The sequence below is a fragment of the Diachasma alloeum genome, unplaced genomic scaffold (genome assembly GCF_001412515.2).
Source record: "Diachasma alloeum isolate Michigan unplaced genomic scaffold, Dall2.0 Dall_scaffold_00210, whole genome shotgun sequence".
Lineage (NCBI taxonomy): Eukaryota > Metazoa > Arthropoda > Insecta > Hymenoptera > Braconidae > Diachasma > Diachasma alloeum.
The window spans coordinates 2271413-2294554 of NW_021680375.1; the positions used below are offsets into that span (position 1 = coordinate 2271413).

A 23142-nucleotide genomic window follows, 5' to 3' on the forward strand; every position below is an offset into this window, starting at 1 on the left:
TTCTTCGGCTCCATTAAAATAAGATCAAAGGGATGTAAAATGTTTATATTCGTCCACATTTCCAGATTATTGGTACTAATTAATTTAATGAAAAAAAAAGAGATGAAAAATTTTATATATGATTATCGAAATTTTGTTGTCGATCTGTATTCTCACATAATTTATGAGGAATCTCTCTTCATTCAATATTGTAACTTCTGAATCAAGGAACAAAAAAATATATAATAACAATAAGAATGAATAAAATTAAATTAATCTAATTGTAAACCGTTCAACCACACCATATCAGACCTAATTTCCTTAAAAACAACCCCTCCCCCACCAATCCACATCTCCCCATTGCACAACGGTTATCGCGTCTGCGAATTATAACAACCCCCTAAAAGAAATAAAATTCTCCAAATGATCTAAAAAAATAACCCGAAAAAAAATGAAAATTTTATCGCAACACAACAGTTGGAATTACCCGATACGATTATTGCAGGTCGTATTTGAAACTCTTCTAAAAGGTATTGTTTATGCTGTGGAATGGGGGAGGGTGCGAGAGAGAAAGAGAGAGTGAGAGTGAGACAGGAGAAACGGTCGATATAGAGCGGCGCCAGGGATATTCTCAGGGTAGTAGTTCCGTTTTAAATGGAAAGGGAGAGACAACGACCCTATCGTTCATCTTTGACGCCTTCGAATTTGCTTCTTACATCCCCCTGCCAACCCCCCCCCCCCCCCCCCCCCCCCCNCCCCACCACGGCGCGTTGATGTTGTGCGTAACCTCTGGACCTAAGATCAGAGACGATATAAATTTCAGGTCAAGATTTACGAACAGGTCCCTTCCAATCGATGCAAAAGACCCCGAGGTCCACCTTTTTATATCACCCAAACACGACTATCCATCAGAGTTTATGGTCTTTCATGATTTTTAGAGGTACTACCTTCGTTTTTTTTTTAGGAGTTTCGGGAAAAGGGGGCGGAATAGGAGGAAGCGAAATGTCGGCGTTAAAGTAACATTATTCGGCCATATTGCTCGGATCGCGTGAGATAGTTATTGATACTGTGATTTATCATTTTAATAATGTCCTTCAGTTTTTGCGGGTGTCAGCGGTCTCAGGCGATTTAGGATGATGGGGTTTTTCTTGGTGGGTTGCATGAAAAGTTTTCACTTTTTTTGGGGGCAAGGGGGGGTGAACTGTAACTTTGTTCCTCATCGTCTGATTCAAATTCATACGGTACAAATTTCGAATTTTTTCTGAGTCAATTTCTTCACGCTTTGAGTTTTCCAGTGACCCTTATTTTGACCCTTTTGACCCTTATTTTGACCCTTAATTCTGGTGTCTTAATCCAACTGCTAAATTTTTATCACCAGTAGTCGATTTGGATTTTTATAATATAAATAAATATCCTCGGAATTCTTATTTTCAAAAAATACAAATTTTATTGAAAATCAGAAAACTTCGTGACCCTTGTTCTGATCTTCCTGACCCTTATCCTCACCCTCACGACCCTGATTCTGAACCTCGTGACCCTTATTCTAACCTTCATGACCATTATTGTGCCGCTTGTGACCCCTATTTGTGGAGTTTTAATTTCGAGTACCAAATTTTCATCACCAGAAGTCGATTTTGTTTTTTATAACATAGAGAGATATCCTCGGGATTCCGATCCTATTTTACTAAAGATGAAAGAAACGTGAAGTTGTTTTATATCGAAAGATCTCGAAACTGCCTGACCGCTAATCCTTAATTCTGATTGGTCAATATGTGACACGAAGTTATTCACAAAAAAAAAAACACGCGGAATTTTCAAATTCTTCAGTGACATAATTTCAAATTCGTCAATGGTAAATTTTTTCACGATATATATATATATATATATATATATATATATATATATTGCACATGTATATATATTATCGGTGAAATTAATAAATTCCGTCCTTTTATGGAGACCGATTATTTTAAAGAATTGAAAATAATCAATTGAAAATGAAATTTAATGAATTCCATTTCTTCATTTCAACAAATGAATAGATCATCGCACGTGAGAGCGCGCGTATCGATCTTGTTGTCAAAAAATACAAAATTATTGCAATTTTCAAATAAATCAAAATGACGATTTTTGTAATACCTGCCTCAAAAGTTCACTTTTCGAAACCGTTTAGTGTGTGTAAAATGGTTATTTTACGCACAATGTGCGTAAAGTTCAAGGTCGTGCGTAAAGTGAATGTCGAGTGCGTAAAGCGAAGCTTTACGCACGAGAATTCGCTTCACGCACGACCTCTGCATCGTGCACAAAAGCAACCACTTTACCCCCACCACGGTTCCGAACAGTGAACTCGGCAGGTACTATAAAAAATAGATGTGTTACGCGTGCGTGCGAAAAAGTGGTTCTTTACACACTCGTAACACAATATACTATATTGCTATCGCCTTCATTTTTGAACTTGGTTTGGTTTGGATATCCAAACAAATTTTTTAAGCCATCATTCAACCAATTCAGAATATTTTTTTTAGTTATCGTGGGACAACCGATTTTCGAGAGAATTCGAAAATTAAAAAAACCAATTGATGAATTAAATTTTCATTTATGGCGATCGATAGGGGTCAATAATACCTACATTTAAAAAAAAGACGTCATTCCATTCACTCATCAGCGAACAATTAAAGAAAACCTTTACCGCACACGTACATAGGGGAGGGTAGGGCAAACGGACCAGGCGGGCAAAACGGATTACTGACAGAAAATTGATAATTTTTTGAGGTGATTAGCAAATCTCATCCAATTGCGGCTCAATGACACTTGTTATCTATAATAGCCCTCTGACGGTTATGATCTTGAAACTCACTTTTAATTCAACACATTCAGTGTTCCTGATTTCAAGGAAAGAAAAAAAAAATTACCAATTTTCTGTCAGTGGTCCATTTTGCCCTACCCTCCCCTACATACACACATATATATGGTCTAAGATTTGCATTTTCGGACTTTTTGGATCATAAATAGGTCGATATGACACGAAAAATCCAAAAATTAAATTTGAAGGATTACAAAGCTTGTAAAATTTTGGAAAATTTTGCAAGCAAACTCTTTGGAAGCAAAATTAAAAATTTGAATAATAAATCCAAAATTTCACTTATTGAAAATTTCCGAAATTCAATACGTAAAATTCAGAGGAAAATTTGTCAGCCGTGTAGTTGCTATCAACTGGAAATGTGACCGTTCCAGAAAATTTAAATTGCAGCATTCAATTACTTTGCCAAGGATAATGGTAATATTTTCACTCCTTGAATAATTTTCCCCAATTCATTGCCTTCTGAGTATTATTCTGGGAATTCGCCAGGGACATAACCAGTGACTTCAAGAATCCCATCTAAAATATAGAATTTTCTTGATAAATTCAGGGGATGTAAATCGTTCCATCGAAACATTAGTCATCATCACACTCTGACATTTTCAGATATTCAGACACTTATATTTTCCCGTTCCCACAAAAGCATTCCCACTTGGCGCCAGCTGAAATAGGCACCGAGGGATAAGCGTCCTCCCCCAAAAAAGGAAACAGAAAGAAGAAAACAAAAAAAATTCTTTCATCTAAAATTGAAAATATCCGTCGCGAAAATCCAGGACAGAGGAGAACAAAGGGATGTACAGAAGGGATGAAACAGAAGAGAAAAATTGCTGAAAAAAATTCCAGTACTTTCCTTTTCTTTTTCCACTCTTCAACCCGTCTACTGATTAATCACGGGAAACCCTCGCGCGGATAAGTTTTTTTCACCGGCCGATAAAAGCACTATGGGATCATTCCAATGGTTTCGAGAACTTTTACACCCAAACTGCAAACAAAATGTTAATTAACTTGTACGTGCCAACGCATGAATGGTCTCCCTTGAACGTTGCGTTAAAAATCCTTTGATAAAAAATTTCTTCATTACAAGTTTCCGGAAGATTTTATCCTCCATTGTTCTTCTCCTCATGCCCACTATCAAGGGAGATTAAAATTAATTTTCATTTCGATGAAAAGTGCTCCAAACGCTGGAATCTCCGGCCTGGGAAAAATTTTCGCACTCATTTGCATTGACTTTTAATACAGCGTGATGAGTGGTCAGTTGTTTTGCTGTTATTGATCTGCCATGAGTGGCCGAGGTCTCGTGAATCATCCAAGCTGGATGGTTTCTTTCAAGGAAAGTCTGGCTATTTTCGGGGCGCAACTATCAAGGTAATCAATTGAATTGAACAATATTTCTTTATTTATTTCTTTATTTCGATATTTCTTTTCTTGAAGATGAAGAATTTTGGTTGAATCAACGATCCAATCAACTGCTAATTGAACTTGGTTTAAGTAGGACTGATTATTGTCGAGAATCGACTAATTTCGTGCAATTCAAAATGTGCAGAACGGCATAGCGACTCACCCATTCAATGCGCTTTATTATGACACTTACTCGGGGGCTACGCTCCCTGCTCGCTCCGCTCGCCAACCCCCGTATGATCCCCAATGGCCCTCATGATACTTATTCTGACCCTTGTGACCCTTAATCTGACTTTTGTGACCCTTAATCTGAGCCTTGCGACCCTTATTTAAACCCTTGTTACCGTTATTTGGTACCTTAATCTGACTCTTGTAATCCTGATTTGGGTCTTTAGCCTGACCCTTAATCTAACCCTCGTGACCCTTAATCCGACTCTTGTGACCTTAATCTGACACTCGTGACCGTTATTCTGCCCCTTATGAGCCTTAATCCGATTCTCATGGCCCTTAATCTGACGCTAGTGACCCTTCTTCTGACCCTCCTGACCCTTAATTTGACCCTCGTGACCCTTATTCTGACCCTCATGCGCCTTATTCTGTCTTTCATGACCCTTATTTTGACCAACGTGACCCTTATGATCCCTATTCTGACCCTCATGACCATTATTTTGACCCTCGTAACCCTTATGTTAACCCTCGAGACTTCAAAGTGAAACATTTGAAAATCTCAATTTGAGACTTTCAAAGTTTCAAGTTAAGAATTTTAACAATCTCAAGTTGAAACTCTCTGAAATAAAAAATCTGAAATTGAGACTTTCAAAACTCCCCTTAAAGTAAAATTTCATGTTGAGTTCCGAAAGTATTAACTTGTAGCATTCAAAAGTATCAACTTGAGTCTATAAAAGTCTCAACTTGAGACTATCGAAACTTTCAAATTAAAATTTTCAGGCTTCCAATTAAGGTTTTTAAAAATCTTATTTGAACACCTTTGAAATCTTAAAATAAGGTATTATTTTTTTGGGTGCTTGATTCAGTTCGGATCTAGCTTGATTAAGTAAATTCCGCGATTTGATTCAGGTTGGTCAGACTTGAGTTAAGTAGATTATGCGACTTTATATAGATCAAGTCCTACTTGATTCAATTAGATTCTGCGATTCAATTCAACTCGACTTGGATTAAATATCAATTTGACTTGAATCAAGTGAAACAGGTCAATCTTGCGGCGCGAATCACTCCGTTATTTCAGCGTGAATCGAGTACATCACGACTTGAGATGTTTCTTCTTCAAATGATTCACTTTTCTACTCACAGCAAGCTCTAAATCGGAGTTGATGGAGTCGCAATTAAAACACTGGAAATGAGTAGAAAATTTACAGAAATCAAGTTGAGATTGAATTGACGTAAATTGTGATTTTTTTAGAGCAATCAGATTACCGATTTGCGACTAGCTTCGGTCGGTTCGATCGCGGGTTATTGGGCCTAGTGATGGAAAGGAAGTGACACCACTTCTATCAGAAACGTACATAAAGGCTGAATCTAAAAATTAAAGATTAACTACTCACACAGACAAATGAGCTCAATAAATGGCAGAAGTGTATCCCTAAATGCGAATCCGCCCACAAACTCGCTCACCCACTTGACAAATCGTACTCTTTAGTGACATACGTCGCCAAAAAAATGTAATTCACAGGAGTGCTAATATTTATCATATTCGCCCGCAACGAATGACCGCAATAAACAAATGCCAAAAACACTAAAATCATGCACCCTCAGTTTTGCACTATCACGATGAGCAATTGGTTATCTCGATGGTGAATTCCCAGATAAGAACTCTTCCACTCGTCTTATTAGGTTCCTCCCTCTTTTCCTTTAATTCCATCCAGCGGTCATTCGCCATTTGGTTGCCGTTAGGCACACACAAAAACGAATGAGAGCCATCATCCGAAGCACTCCCTCTCCCAATGATGATGATCCTCTTCAACCATAGGCGACTTCTGCATGTCCCTTCATATATTTTCCGAAGAGGAGGATAGAGAGAAGAAATGCTGTGCCATTCAATTAAGTTTATCTCTGGTGGACGTTTTGGGGGGACACGGATATGGCAGATTCTCGTATCGGGTGTCCTCATCGTGATCGTTACCAACCCCTCACTCGTCCAAATAAATTGTTATGCGAAGCTTATCAGTAGTTCTGATCGACTATTTTTTTCGTTAATATTTTTCGGACAAAAATTTTTCTCATGAATAAAAAAAAATCAAGCTCGAATCAGAAATTTATCAATTTAGTGGAGCAGTAATAAAATCTCAATAGATTATTTCAGAAATTTCTTGTTTTGAGGATATCCAAGCTGTTCCGCCCAGTGACAGAAATGCCGTTCAAAAAATCCACTTTATAATATAAGGCTCGATCAAGATCCTAGATCCCGGAGGGCGATTCTAGATCCCGGTTTTTGAGCTCATAAAATATTGTATGTCACATAAGGAATAAATAATAAACTGTTATGAAAACGAAGTTGGATGTTTGCTGAAGAATTCTTCTGATTTTTCTGAATTTTCACAGAATAATTGAACTAAAAAATGAAGTATTTGATTGATTTCCAGATTATCTGAGCAGAAAATCAATGGAATATTTGATTTTTCAATGACAAGATTTCCTGAAATTTCAGTGGAACTTGAACACGATAAAAATTTCCGGAATTCGGCTTAGAAAATCCAGACGAGAATTTTCAACAGTGCAAACAAAAATTTCATTCCTGAATAGTTCTTTCCTGGAAGAAGAAACGTTGAGTTTATCGCAGAGAAATCTTCGTTTTTCAACTCAACTATTAATTATTTTTATTTGATTCACATGCATCATTTCTCTGGATATAATCCTCCTTTTGATAATTCCCCTTCATCAATCTCTCTTAAAATCTGACAAGCTGCTGAGAATTGGATATTTCATTCATTTCAGAGGCATCAATTATAACAGATGCGCACCCTAAGAAATCCGATTTTATCTCATGATAATTAATATCTATGAGCAACCATTTTTGTAGATCAGCTTTTTCCGTGTGCTTTGGCGCACTGATTTATTTTTAACAATCCTTTGAATAGCCACTCAGACATCTGCACTAAATGAGGGTTAATGGAATGAACAGATCCTCCCTTGAAAAACTCCTGTCGAACTTATACTCTCGTTTCTGATTTCAAATGGTACGAAAGTTCAGGCTGCTGCTTTCCTGAGGAAAACGATAGCCAATGGGGTGAGGTATTTGAAGGAATGTCCTTAGTACAGTTGCAACCCTCTGTGGTTGAGAAATTGTCATCACCGTCTGTGGTCAACGATGTGAGAGAACCGTTGGGTGTGAATTATGTTCGACTATGTAATAAGAGCTGGATATTGAATTGAAACAATTCATCTTTCGAACATTGCTCGAAAGAAATTCTCCAATCTAAGAGAGAGAGAGAGGGAGAAACAGTCAATAGTGAGATTTAACGACTTAATAACGACTCTCCCTCTCCTTCTTCCACTCCGACTTCCGAAATACGTCGTAATCAAGTCGAGAGACGTGACTAAATTTGAGTAACACTGAATCATGTTAACGATTGATTTACTCCATGCTTTGATCGATGGCCAGGATGAAGCCTCACCAGAAAATGTGTAAACCGGCAGTGATCTGATGCAGGTCAGGCCTAAAATGATTCAAGTCGATTCTGTGACGTGATTCAAGTTGAGTTCGACTTGATTCCAGTACATTTTGCAAATGGATTCAGGCCAGGTCCAAATTGATTCAAGTAAATTCTGTGATTTGATTCCGGTCGGGTCCGACTTGATTTAAGTACATTTTGAAAATCGATTCAGGTCAGATCCAAATTGATTCAGGCCGATTCTGCGGGTGGATTCAGGTGAGGTTCTACTGAATTCAAGTAGATTTTGTGACTTGATTAAGGTTGAGTCTTACTTAATTCAAGTAGATTTCCGACTTGATTGGAGTCAAGTTCAACTTGATTCAAATAGATTCTGCGACTTGATTCAGATCAGGTTAAAATTGATTCAATTACATTTTTGCGAATCGATTCACGTCAGATCTAAATTGATTCAAGTAGATTCTGTGACTTGACTGAGGTCAAGGTTGACCTCACTCAAGTCATAGTTACTAATTGAAACCGGTATATTTTTTGGCGTGAATTAATCCATTGGTCTGATTTGAATCAGTAGATAACGACTTGAAATGTTTCGTCTTCAATTAATTCGCTTCTACTGACAGAAACCCCGAAATTTGAATTGATGGAGTCACGCCAATTGAAATGGGTCGAAAATCGACTTCAGAAAGTGGAGAACTCCTTGAGTCATCACTTTTTGTAATTTTTTCCATGCAATCAGGAAATTTTTTCTTTCAATAGAAAAGACAGCACAAATTTAATTAATTATTCAATACAAAGGTCTTGCGCGTTTCAATGACCCCTAGTAAATTAAATAAATCCCACCCTCTCCGAAAACTCCAATTGTCCCAAAACTTTACTTCAACTACATGAAAAAATTTCATCATTACTATTATTTGCACCAAATCCCCTGGATTATTAACCATAAAGAACAAAAGAAATACGATTCTGTCGGGCCAAACGATAACCCCGAGGCGCTCTTTCCTCACGCAACGGAAGCTAGGAAATTCTCGGAATAGCCAGGGTTCGATTTTCGCCGTGGGGTTTATACGGAAATTCTCCACTAAAGTAAATACTGGAAGAGTGAAAAAAAAGAAAAAAAATAACGTTCGAATGAACCATAGCCCACGTTTTACCGGGCTCGGAATCGCGCTCACGCGGCGGCATAAATCAGTCGAGATTACCCCCTCCGAAATGTGGCTACGCGGAGATAATGTATCAGACCGTGTGTGTGGGTTTGGTAGGGCTATACTTCCTTTGTAACGAAAAACATTTGCCTACCGCATTTATATTTGAATTTCAGGTTTGAAAACGATGATGACACGAGGCCAAATACGATTGGCACTGACATGTTTTAGATGACATGCCTTTCTGTGAGAGAATAGAAGAATGATTTTGGTAATTTATTGAGTCGTGGAAAAAGAAATCCTTGGGTTATCGATCACTTTCCTGTCGAGCAGCGAGAAAAAAAGAAATAATAAATTCCTGTCGTTTCGGCGATAAGAGTGGAAGGTGTGTGGAGGGTGAGTTGCTTCAGTGGGTGTGTCCAGTTTGGATTTACAAATACGGGCGGTATGATGACGCCATCGGTAGATGGCGCGATCCCGTAGATTTGTGGGGTAAGATTAATTGCGACGTGAAAAAGTAGAGAAAGTGTCCGGGGTAATTAAGTAAATAATGCCAGCGATATAGTAATAATTCCCACGCTACCTGACACTTATTTATGGTAGTTAGTATTTTTATAGTCACAGCTGTAGTCCGTTACTTGCTGAATGTTGATGAGAATCGGTAGTGAAGTGATAAAGGATGATGAGGGCAATACAGAAATAGCGATGATTTTACAATATTTGGAGAAGACAAAAAAATTTGTTTTTTAATTGAGTCGAAAGAGCCGATTTGGTATAAATAGGACCGAATTATGTTGAGAATCGACTTATTCCATGAGGTAGTCGAAGGCCTGAATGGAGTCTGACTCCATGCACAAACGAGCATGGCTACTTGATGCAGATTGCGTTCAACTTGATCCAAGTTAGAGTCTGTGAATTGACTCAGATCGCGTCCGACTTCATTCGAGTAGATTAGGCAACTTGATTCGGGTGATTCAAACAGATTTTACGACTCGATTCAGGTCAGATCCAAATTAATTCAAGTACATTCTTTGAATAGAATAGGATCGGGTGCAACTTGATTCAAGTAGATTCTACAATTTGACTCAGGTCGGGCCCGACTTGAAACAAGTAGATTCTATAATTTTACTCAAAAATCAAAGGAAATTCAAATACATTCTTTGACTGCAAGTCGGGTGCAACTTGATTCAAGTATATTGTTTATTCGAATTAGGTCGGGCGCAACGTGATTCAAGTAGATTCTGTAATTTGGCTCAGGTTGGGTTCGATTTGATTCAAGTAGATTCATCGACTTTATTTAGCTCGAATCCAACTTGATCCCAGTAGATTCTGCGATTTGAGACAGCTCAGCTCCTGCGCTTAATTTAAGTAGCTCCTTCAACTCTATTTAAGTCGACTTGGATCAAGTGTCAATTCAACTCGAATCAGGTATCAATTCAATTTAAATAAACTCTCAGTTTGACTTGGATCACGTAAAGGTAACCATTTGAGATGTTTCTTCTCCAAATAATCCATTTGTCTATTTACAGCACCCGAGAGTGCGAATTGATGGAGTTACAGTGTATAAAACAAATGTCTCCATTCAATCCGGAGTTTCTAACTGATCCGAGTAGAATTGAATCAAATCGAGAATCTATCCATTTCAAGTAGATCACATCGACTTGGATCAAGTATCTCCAAAAAATATCACGTTGAGTTGACGACTTGACTCAAGTTGAGCTTGACTTGAATAACTAGGTTCCGGATTTACATTTTTCGTGGAACAATTATACACAAAATGAATCGGAAACCCGGATGGATTGGCTCATAGTATTCCTACTTGAATCGAGTAGAAAGAACACTCAAATCAAGTTGCGATCTACTTGAATCAAGAAAGTTTGTTTTGTATGTCTTGAAATGGATTGAAAATTTACTGAAATCAGAGTCGAAAACTACTTGAATAATTATTTTTTTATTAGAAAAAAGTCATTATTCAAGAGATTCGAAAAAAGTTCTCGTGTTAGGAACTTTTTCTTGGAAAAGTCTATCAGAGGGTATCACGAAATTTTCTCCTAAAATCACTCTTTTCCAAGCTATTAGTATACAAGAAAATGGAAAATGAAGTGAAAATTTTACCTTGTTGATTTGGCGTTGTAATTTTGTGATAGTGGCCCGATCTCGTTGCGCCGCAGCCCTCTCATTCTGCAGTAACTTCTCCAGTTCGAGTACCCTCTCCTCCAAACACTCCTACAACAAAAAATTCAAAAACTCCATGACTTCACCATCCAGAAATTAAACAATATTCAACATTTAAGGTCAGTAACAAGTATGCACTAGATAACTTCTGAAAAGCCGAGGTTTTCCATTGGTTGCCAGGTTTACCCCCAGGGTCAAATGTTTGTTCAAAAGTTGGCTTCGTCGATCTACCTCGAGCGTAACGTGGACGATTAATAAAGACCGGAGAAGAAAATGGGGAGAGGGGTTCTTGTTTACATAGAGCCACTTGCCTGGACCAGACTCCAACTCTGCTAGCCTGAAAATGTCAACGAGTACCTTGTGTATATACCCTTCTGGGTATGAAACTCTGTAAGTCATTGACCGTAACTTTTCATCAGTTCTTTGCTAATGATAAACAGTGTGGCAAAGCTAATTTTCGTCTGAAATTCTGTACTGCAGTTGTAGGGAGATGTACGGGGGAATGTTTGCGCCGTGGTTAGAAATTTGGGGATCAGAATCACGGAGGGAAAAAAGGTTCGGATTACCAGAACCAAAAGAAAAATGCTCAAAATTCAATGTCAAAACAGTATTTGTTTCGAGTGATTAATGTTTGAATAATTCGTCGGCTATTCAAGTGAGATTTATCATCCATTGAAGATCGATTATATATGTCTTAAAATGATCGATTAGTGCAAAAACATTAATTGTTCATTGTTCGTTTGCCCGCAGACGCTTGAAGTATTAAAAATAGTTCAGGGCCTCCAATTTTTGAGCTACCCTGATAGAAAAAATTATTTTTATTGAAGATGTTTCTTTCTTGGAACTAGTATTACATACTTGATCCAATTTCAAATAAATAGGATTTTACTGTGAATATAATTTATTTCTTCCTGAGAGACATTTACTTGAATCAAATAAAATAGTCCTTGGCGTCAAGTCCCACGTATTCACCACAAAAATGGAAAAATTCTATTTTTTTAAACCGAATATAATCTCCAGTCGATAAATTTTCTACTTTCATGAATTGATCAAAAATTCGTAGCTAGGAGATGATTGCATTGAGGAATTAATTGAATGTTGTTTTCTCGAATGAAGCCGATGTTTCAATTGAGCTTTCACATCACATTGAACGAAATTGGTGACATCCAAATTTGTGTAGAATTGCCGTAATCTGTGATTCTGTTATTGTAAACTAATGCGATTTTTTTAGTCAAGAAATATGAACTTCTTTCAACTCAACGACATCTTACTTGTAGTACTCAAAGCTTTTTCAGCGTAACAATATTCATCCTGATTCGACATACGAAATGCTCACTTCAGTTATAATTTACTTGGAACACCGTATGATCGTGTTGATTGAGATAACAACGTATTTAGTCATGAGAATAATTTGGATTTTTGAGTAAACCAACAAATTTCTGATATTATTGCGACAAATAAAAGGAACTTCGATTTTAGAGAAGTTCGATTACTCTTAATCAAATATATATCAAGAAGAGATAACCGCCATTCACTATGAAATCATGTTTATGTAAAAATTAACAACCAAATGATCGTTGGTTCAAATAAAATTCTCTTGATAAAACTACTTTTTCCCGTCAGTGTAGAGAGACTTTTTTTTTTTAATTTTAAATTTTAGAAAAAAGTGTACAATAGTAATTACGAGTCAGTTTTTTCAGATTCGACTCGTACACAGCTTATTTAGTTTTTTTTTTATTCAAAAATTGCACCATTCATGTAAATTAGCCAGAAAAATGATCCTCAAAATATTAAAAATGTACTTTCGATTCTTTCAGAAATATCTTTCTAGCTATTTTACCTGAATAGCGCAATTTTTTATGTAAAAAAAACAAAATTAGCTGTGTAGGAGTCGAATTTCAAAAAACTAGCCCGTAATTGCTATTGTACACATATTTTCAAACATTTTGAAAAAAAACCTCTCTAGCTAAAAAATTGGAGGCCCTGGATTATTTTAAACATTTTACGTATCTACGGGGCAAACGAACAATAAACAATTAATTTTTTTGCACTAATTATTCGTTTTTAGACATATATAATTGATCGTCAACGTACGAAAAATTTCACTTCAATAGCCCGCAACTTTTAAAACTCGTAGTAGTCTCCCCTTAAAATAAGTGAAAATTTCACTCATTTCACTCCTCATGGAATTCCTTTGTTACCCAGTTGAAAGTCAATCATCAAAATGATAAAACTCATTACCATCATAATCATTATTCACGACCAATTATGTTCACCAAACTTCGAACCAATTTCTGTTCAATTACCTAGCCCTCAAGCTATCGCTATTTAACCCACAACTCATCTCCAGCGATCAATGTCTTTTTCAATAGGTCTATATCAGCGCTCCTCACGTGGGGCTCTAAAGCCAGTCTCACTGAGTGGGGTTTTCGTCACAGTGTGCAAAAACTTATTCGTATGCTGGGTCACGTATTTCCGATTCAACCCTCCACTCCCGTGAAAGCACGTTTTACTACACCAGTGTCTCTCCACCCTAGTTTTGCCTCCTCCAACCTGAAAACCAACTCATCTCTAGCCTCGTGTGTGGTCATGTTCGTTTGTTGCCAGTGAAAAAGGGTTGCTACTAACGTCAACCTCTCGTTTGCATTTTTCCCCTGATCCCCCCATCTTCCCACACCCTCCACCCCTTCAATTCCCTCGTTGTGAAGCAGCGCCAACTGGGGGATTAGTTTTCGTGGCTATCACGCCAACTTTTAATGCGAAAACATAATTTTTTTTTTCGGCAAAAAGTTTTATTTCATTTGTTTATTTATTACTCGATTACAAAGCCAAATTTTTCTCCAGGGGTTAGGAAAAAAATCTCCGGCTTCCAATACCAAATTCCCGAAACTTTTGATCTCATCTGGTGGAAGAAGTTTAGGATTTTACAGGATGTTGCCAAACTTATTTGACATATTTAAAAAATCATAGGAATTTTAAACTCCGTATCATGAAAAATTCAGTGAATTTCACACAACTGTTCTGTGGATTCTCTCAAGCGTTAACGTAGGAAAATGTTGAGAAGAAAAATCCCATATCACGAGATAAGATCTTCTGGTACATTGTCAAAGTTTTCCTCTGAATTCGCTCCAGACAGTTATGGGTACTTTCCCAAGCGCATTGTCTGTCAAAAAGCTTTTCTCACACGCTTTCAAAGTCAATGTGCAACATGGGATACCCAACCCATTGCGCTACCATATTTAGTTAATATTGGGTAGACAGTGTAGTTGTTCCCTTGTCACAGCGTGAGAAGGCGCCAAGCTTAATGAGCTATTAACGTACGATGCGAACTATTCGGCTCTCGTCACTCAACACCATCGAAAGACGTATATTCGACTCACCAACAGTCTGTCCCTGTCCCCACCCCTACGGCCGCGTATTCAACCCTCTAACGTAATCGTTCACTCGCTTTTACTAGTCACCCCTTCGGTAACACCTCTTTGAAGTCGAGGTATTTTCAATTTTCGCGCGAAAACACGCGCCCAGGATATACGCCCTACGGCGACGTTTCAACGTTTTAACGTCACTTTGCTACATTATCCATACATGGAGGTTCGACCGGCATATTGGCTTTTTTCTCTCTTTTATGCTCAACTTCAAATAAATTTGCTGTTTCAATTTGTCTGCAGTTTATATGGCGACGGCTTATTTGAGGAGGGGGTGGAAACCATTTTGGATGTTTTGCAATGTTTGTAATGAATAAATTTGGAGGCATTTGCATGACCTTTCATGATGGTGGGTTTTTGGTAAAATCGGAAAGAACGCGATCTGTAAATCGATTTTATGCCTAAAAAATAAGGTTTCTAGTCGTTTAAACAATTTTAATTATTTATCTATAAACAACGAATGTTAAAAAATAATAATTCTATGCAAAATGTAATTAGAATGACGCAGAATATTCACGATTTTTGTCAAATTTTTCCCACGCAATTTGATTGACAAATTTGATTGTTGAATCTATATTGTGGTCTGTAATATCAATCTAAATGCAATTTTACAAGATTCAAGTGAAAACTGTCGAGAACTCAAACTTTTTTCACTGATGGTTCGTGAAACACTCCAAAAAGTTTGATCTTAATCGGTGTATCGTAGACATCACATTAAATTAAGATCGAAATGTCGGGAAATTTAAGATCGATCTTTTTAGAGTGAAGAAATATTTTCGAATAAGTGGAAGTTTCACTTGATTCCAGGATTTTTGGCTTTCCAGATTTCAGGACGACAGAGTTATGAAATAACAGATTTTGAATGGAAACTAGAAACTTTGTTTTGTAAATTACGTGTTGTTAGGGGTAATTTCCGTCGATTTTGAGGGTAATTTACGAATAAGAAATAGAAAATTACTAATTACGTTGATGTAATCGTAATTTACAGCTATTTTGAGCGTAATTTACGCTTCAACTTCACTCTTGGAAAAATACGTTTCAAAAAGTTCACACTTCTAAAACCTAATTTACGTTTAGGTTTTTCTGTGTGTACAGATGTCCTTTGTGTAAATTTGAGCATTATCAGTATAAACTGCACAATAGATTCTAAAGGAAGATAATTCAACAAAATTACCTAGTCGTGACTGAACATTTCTACATAATGAAAAAACTCACAGTATCAATAATCATAACAATCGATCGTCATATGCATGATGTCATCCTACGTAGGTGGACACTGATGGGCATTCCATTTACCTTCCGTTCATCAATCTATAACCATTCCCAGATGCGGTCGAAGCACTCAAATTCTAAATCACCGCTCCAAAATCAATGTTTGGTTTCCCCCTGGATTTGCCTGTGGCATCAGGATATTAGCATTGAGATTATTGATTGGAGTATCAAGAAATTATTGAAGCGAACGTAATGGATCAATTTTGTCAAAACCTGAAAGATTATTTGATATCTTTTGGCAATCACAATCATATCTTTCTTTTCGTTGGGAAAATCATCGTTCGCGTGAATTCTTCTCACAAATAATCCATGAATTAGGAACGACTACCCCTTCTACAGGTTTCCACTCATGAACGTGTCATTCGCACCTGTCCATCAATTTAAAGCATCAACAGATGTGTCTGTTCGAACACCCAATTTTGGAATGGATGTCTATTTTAATCTGTGCTTTCAATCAGATTCAGCGTTATTGGAAAATTTTGAAAAATACTCTAAAAAAAATTTGTTTGATTTAAGGATATCCAAGTATCTTTTACAGTTTGGTATAGATCAAACTATAGATTCAACCATTTACAATCATCAAAGTTATCAATTAAATTTTTTCGACCGTGATCACGTGGCTTAAGAAAGGTCTCAAATCGCAAAGAAAAATCGTCAATCTTCAAGTATTTATCGTTTTCATGATTTTTTTATTCGAGTGCAGTGGAGTGCAAACATTCTGGAATTTAAGCCATTGAAAATAATATACTTCTCTGAAGTAAATATGGTCTACATATTAGGAAATTTTTCTCTCAGTGTACATGTTAGACTAATCAAAATTCAAACCACATCGTTTATTTCCACCTGAGTGTCCTAATTGGATTATCATTAAAGTTGATGAGAGAATTTTGAAGAAACTCCAGCAGTCTTCATGATAAATCTATTTCGGTCTCTGTAAGGAGATAATCCATCAAATTTCAACGAGCAGACCCCTAATTCATCTCGAAACTCACGAAGATGACATACAACATGAATAATGGTTACAAACAACACACAAATAATTACGTCCCGCCCCTCGCCGCTAGTCATTTCCTTCACATCCGTTCATCAAATTGCACAATTACCAGATGTGTTGGTCAGACTCGTCAAATACGAAATCGGCGTTTGGAAATGGATATGTGTGCTTTCCACATGAGTCTCCCATTCGCATTCATGCATTAGAAGCCCGTCGTGTGATCGGAACGACCTACTGGAGAGGGTTACAACCCAAGAGTAATTACAAGCGTTAGGGGGGTTGAGATGTTGGAGAATGGTATCAAAGCGGACTGTGTGTGAAATACACAGGTGCTTGTGATTGGCATGCAAACAATATATACAGCTGTGGAATTGTAGATTTTGGTAAAACCCTATCTGATATCCCTTTGCGAATGTTACCTTTATGAGAAGCCGCCTACGATCATACCTTCAACGAAACCATTCATGTTATCTGTATTCTGACACAAGATCTCGGTAGCTACATTCTGAATTAATCCTTTACTACAATTTTAATCTAAAATTCACCCAAACAAAAACTTTCTGGATCACGTCGAGTAATCCGACTTGATGAAAGTAGGACTGAATCATGTCGAGAATCGACTTATTTCATGCCGTGACCCATCGCGGCTTGAATGGAGTCTAACTCAATAATGTGCAAACGAGCATAACTACTTGATTCAGGTCGGATCTGACTTGACTGAAGTAGGTGCTGTAATTTGAGCCAGATCGGGTTTGACTCGAATCAAGTAGATCCTTCGAGTTGATTCAGGTCGGGTCCCACTTGATTCAATTAGATTCTGCGACTTCAATCAGATCGGGTCCTACTTGATTAAAGTAGATTCTGCGACCTGATTTTGGTGGAACTGACTTGATTCCAGTAAATGTTGCGGTTTGCTTCAGGTCGCGCTGGGATTGATTCGAGCTTGATTCAAGTCAAGTTTGGGACTTGATTCAAGTCGGATCCAATTCGATTTAAGTAGAGTCTGAGATTTAATTCAGGTCTGGTCCTACTTAATTCAAGTAGATTTGGCAATCTGATTTAGGTCGGATATGATTTGATTCAAGTAGATTCTGCCACCTAACTTAGGCCGGATTTTACTTGATGCAAGTAAAATCTGCAACTTGCTTCAGGTGAAGTTCGCATGATTCAGGCATGATTCAAGTCAAATCCAATTCGATTCAAGTAGAGCCTGGGACTTGATGCAGGACAAGCCCTACTTAATTCCAGTAAGTCCGGTGACCTGATTCAGACAGATTATGTGACCTGATGCAGGTTAGGTCCGATTTGTTTCAATTAGAGTTTGCGACTTGATTCAGGTCGGGCCCGATTCAATTCATGTAGATTCTGCTACTCGACTTAAATCGACTCCGATCAAGTTTCACTTCGACTTGAATCAAAGTACTATCTACTGCCTAAAACAGGTAGATTTATCGGCATGAATCAATCCACTGATTCGACTTCAATCAAGTAAACAATGACTTAAGACATTTTTTTTTAAATAATCCACTTCTCTACTCATAGCAAGCACGAAATCCGAAGTGATGGAGTAACAGTCATATTACTAGAAATACGTAGAACAAGAAAACTACAATCCACTGAAATCAAACAAAGAACTACTTGAATCATTACTTTCTTCTGGGGGTGTAAAATAATCACGAGTTCAGCGAGAAAAAATTTTTGCGTTCAAAAAACTATAGATAAAATGCTCCCAACAATCTGTTGCAATTTGAAAACAAATTTCCTCCTAAATTTAATGTCTCAAATAACTCCATGAAAATAATTTTCCAACTCTAACAGCGTAAGAAAGTTATAATGATATCGACTGAACGCTGAAAAGGGGTTGACTGAGAAAGGGGTTCTTTAGACGAAAGACGGAAGGGCCGTCGCGCCCGGAAATCACTAGCTATATTTTAAGAAGCTCCCTATATACGTATGTTAACCTATCCTTCGCGTGATCTTGTACAAAAAGCTTCCCCTCGCAGTTGGCTTGATTCTCCTTTCTCTAGTAAGTAGGATTTGCATAAAGTATCCCGCGGTTTGAGAAATCAATTTGAGCTTTCACGCTCGAACGAATACACCTTAACTCTCATTCTGTCCTTTGGAAACTTTCTCCCCTTCCTATTTTCTTGGAAGTATTATTCATTCGGGTGCCTCGGTAGATAATTGTTAAAATAATGCAAATCGAGAGACCGGGCAAATTGTTATCGTTGGGACCCCGGGAAACTTACAATCGGGTGATCTATAGTTCTAGTGAGACGTTTTTGTTGAAGTCCAGTGTGATGGAATGGAGGAATAATATTACTTGAATAGGGAATTAGTTTTTTCTTGTGAGGGAATAAATTGATTCTGAGTTGAATCTGTCAACCGAGTGATTTCATATTCAAAAAAGTGGAGCGTTAGGGAAGAGTAGGGTGAAACAGACCGTCTCTAATCGTCAATATTCGCCGGCCAAATGCAACGATTTGGATGAATGCACTGAGAGAAAAATTTCCTAGTATGTAGTCCATATTTACTTGAGAGAAGTAAATTATTTTATGAAATCTAATTGAATTAATTCACTAGCGAAGTGGTAAAACTGTATAAGTCAATTTTGACTATTGACCAGTTTTCAATCAATATCTCGGAATCTAAGGGAGATAACAAAATTTTTGTTATAACCTTTTTTGTGGAGCCGATTCAGTGCTACAACACATGTAATTACGAAAATTTCGCCATCTCCCTTAGATTCGGAAATATTCCTCAAAAACTCAACTGGGAGATAAGTCGACTTTTACCACTTCGCTATATTATTATATTATTAAATCTAGTTGAATTAATTTTCAATCATCCTAGAATTTTAATTTTATGATTAGGTTTCTGAAATTAAGCAACCAGTCCTTATGCTCAGTACAATCCCTTCTAGAACCATAATTATCGTAATTTCAATAATTTAGTTCCGGAAACTAGAAGCTTTCTCTCTCTATGATTCTGCCCTGAATTATTCATCGGCAGAGAAATATATTTCCTTAATTTGATTGCTGTGTCAAGGCTGCAAGTTCGGTAACTAGACTTTCTTTAAAAGAAAATTTTCATCTTGGATGATTGACAAAACCGTTTTCCCGACAGAAGGATCAACGAATTGTCACAATTTCATCAAAGTCACGTCTAGGAACGTAATTTCAATCTCCAGGAATAGAACACAATTGAATCGACAAAAAATCTGGAATTATTCCGAATGATTTCCCTCAGCAGAATAAATGTTCAACTAGATTTTCCCCAAAACATGTCACATGAAACGGAGTAGACAGAAAATGCGATAAAAAGACACTGACATTTTCCCTGATAAAAATAGAGAAAAGGCGATGAAAGTTTTCCGAGCTTGAACACCACCTGCCGTACAGTTTTGGATGGGTAGTCGTCAGAGGGTGGTGTCTACTCCGATAGCAGGGCTCTTCATTTCTATTAGCTTCGCCCTGTCATGCCTCCCCTTTCCTCCTTGCCGTACACCTTTCTCCCCCCTCCCTCCCTCCCCACCACCTCCTGTCTCATCCGCATTTCCTCTCCATTCTCTTCGTTCCCAACCCTATAGCCAAGAGCAAACCCCTCCTTCTATTGTTCTTTAGCAAAAGAGCCCATACTACCGTGTGCTGAGCTTGGTATAGAAAACCTTAAAGGCGCACTGCCGTAAACTTCCACAACTACTACTAAATTTCCGATCAAAACTACAGCCGTAAATTTAGGTCCTTCTATCCGGGAAAAATTTCGAATAATGTCATCTTTGTTTTCGTGAAAACTGTTGGCTCCGAAATTTTATAGAATGAATTGAATATTTCATCCGAATACTTGGGAATTGTTTCATTGCTTGAATTCATTTCCGATGTATTGATTCGGAGGAAGTAGACTGTTAAAATAATTTGGCTGAATTTTCCCGAAGAACTCTGAATTTTATTTAAGGATGTGCAAGTATTTTTTACTGTTTGGTACAGACGACATTATACATTGAGAGAAAAACAAACAAGATCTCAAACAAGTCTTGCTTGGGCCACCAAAATCATTAATTGAAAATTACTAAAAAAATAATTGTTTGGATCGAATTTCAAAGTCTCAAACATGAATAGTTGACCGCCTTTCAACAACAGTGAAATATTCGGCTCACGAGGCGGATCATTCATACAAGACGGTACCTTTTCCGGATCAAAATATCTTCTATAAAGGGAAGTTTGTCAAGAAATATTTTATTCCTAAGGAACAAAATTACTGTCATATCTTTATTACTAGGGGACTACGCCCCCGCGCTCGCTCCGCTCGCCACCCGCCCATATATGAGCCACGTATGACCCTATTATCCTTATTCTGACCCTTGTGACCCCTAATCTGAACCCTATGACCCTTAACCTGACCCTCGTGAACCTTCTTCTGATCCTCGTGACCCTTATTCTAACCCCCATGACTTTTATTCGGACTCTCGTGACCCTTATAACGCTGATTCTGAAGCTTTTGACCCTTATGCTGACCCTCATGAACCTTAATCTGATCCTCGTGACGCTTATTCTGACGCTCAAGATCCTTATTTTGACCCTCATGAGTCTGAACCTTGTGACTCTTATTGTGACCCTCATGACCCTTAATCTGATTCTCATGATCCGTGTTTGGAGCCTCATGAACCTCCTGACCATTACGCTGACTCTTGTGACCCTTATTATACCCTTCGTGACCGTTAATCTGACCCTTGTGACCCCTAATCTGAACCCAATGACCCTTAATCTGACCCTCGTGAACCTTCTTCTGATCCACGTGACCCTAATTCTGACCCCCATGACTTTTATTCGGACTCTCGTGACCCTTATAACGCTGATTCTGAAGGTTTTGACCGTTATGCTGACCCTCATGAACCTTAATCTGATCCTCGTGACGCTTATTCTGACGCTCAAGATCCATATTTTGACCCTCATGAGTCTGAACCTTGTCACTCTTATTGTGACCTTCATGACCCTTAATCTGATTCTCATGACCCGTGTTTGGAGCCTCATGACCCTCGTGACCATTACACTGACTCTTGTGACCCTTATTATACCTTTCGTAACCGTTAATCTGACCCTCGTGACCCTTATCCTGACCCTCATGACCATTATTTTGACCTTCGTGACCCTCATTTTGACCCTTCATTGTGGAATCGTAATTTCGAGTAGTAAATTTTTATCACCAGAAATCAATTTGGATTTCTAAAATATAGAAAGATTTATTTCACTTACGAATTCATTTTTGTCCCTGATTATTGAACAGCCGAAACGATAAACTGCAATTCCTCGTTTCATATAAAACGAGCATATGCCGGGAGCAAAAATAGAAACTCTTTCTTCTGTGTCCTCGAGCAATCTATATCCATTCAATAGGCGCTTCTGTTTTCCACAACGCATGCAATCAATCATCTCATTTTAATAATCACTTTAAAATGATGATCAACCTCCTTTGTCCGACCCCAAGATCTTCATCCCTCGAGTTTCCCTACTCTCTCATTTTTGAGGCTTTATACCCCTCCAAAAACTTCCCCATTTTTTTTTGTCATCTTCCCCAGTTCCTCATTTCCTTCTCCTTTCAGTCCTTCAGCACACTCGAGGAGAAAGCAACCCCAAACCCTCCAACTTCCGTACTGCTGACTCCTGACAATTCCACCAGCGAATTTGCCGGATCATCCGTAATCACAGTGAAAGGAAAAGTGGAATTGAAATTTTATGCCAAGTGACTACGAATATTCATACATGAAAAAGGAGACGAGAGAGGAGAGGAAATTTTTGTACGATGTGTCTTCAATCATCGTCATAGCCACTGACACAAAAAATTGGTAAGAGTTTAAGTAATAATGGTCGATGGCTGGCGAGCAGGGAAGGAGAGGGGACGGGGCGTAGAGGAGGGGGCGGTGGGGAAAGAAAGGAAGAGTGATGAATGAGTCTCTGAGGGGCTGTCTGATTATAAAGGACTAAATGATCGGGCTTAAAGTTTCAGGGTTAATGTTTAAAATTCGTTGGCGATACACAGGAAGTTTCGTCATGGATCAAGTCCTGCGGGGTCTACGATCCAGGAAACGAAATAGGTGTCTTAAAGAGTCGGTGGAAAAATCACCGAGCCGGTTAATCGTGCCTTTCCGTGGGATCCGACAATACCGTTTCTCAGTGAAATTTCGAGCGGTTTCACACGGCTGTTTGAGCCTGTCAGAGATGGCCAGTTTCTTCAGATATGTTGAAAAACAACACTGTTGCTGGGTTTGTCA

At 37.9% G+C, this 23142-nt stretch overlaps 1 protein-coding gene across 5 annotated transcripts in view; it reads right to left on the reverse strand.

Moving 5' to 3' along the window:
• LOC107036696 overlaps positions 1 to 23142 on the reverse strand; it is a 233959-nt gene that overhangs the window by 67505 nt on the left and 143312 nt on the right. For all 5 annotated transcript variants that reach the window (XM_015254819.1, XM_015254821.1, XM_015254818.1 and 2 more), the window contains one exon: positions 11124 to 11234. In XM_015254819.1, coding sequence (XP_015110305.1) covers positions 11124 to 11234 — 111 coding nt within the window. The remainder of the gene's footprint in view (positions 1 to 11123; positions 11235 to 23142) is intronic.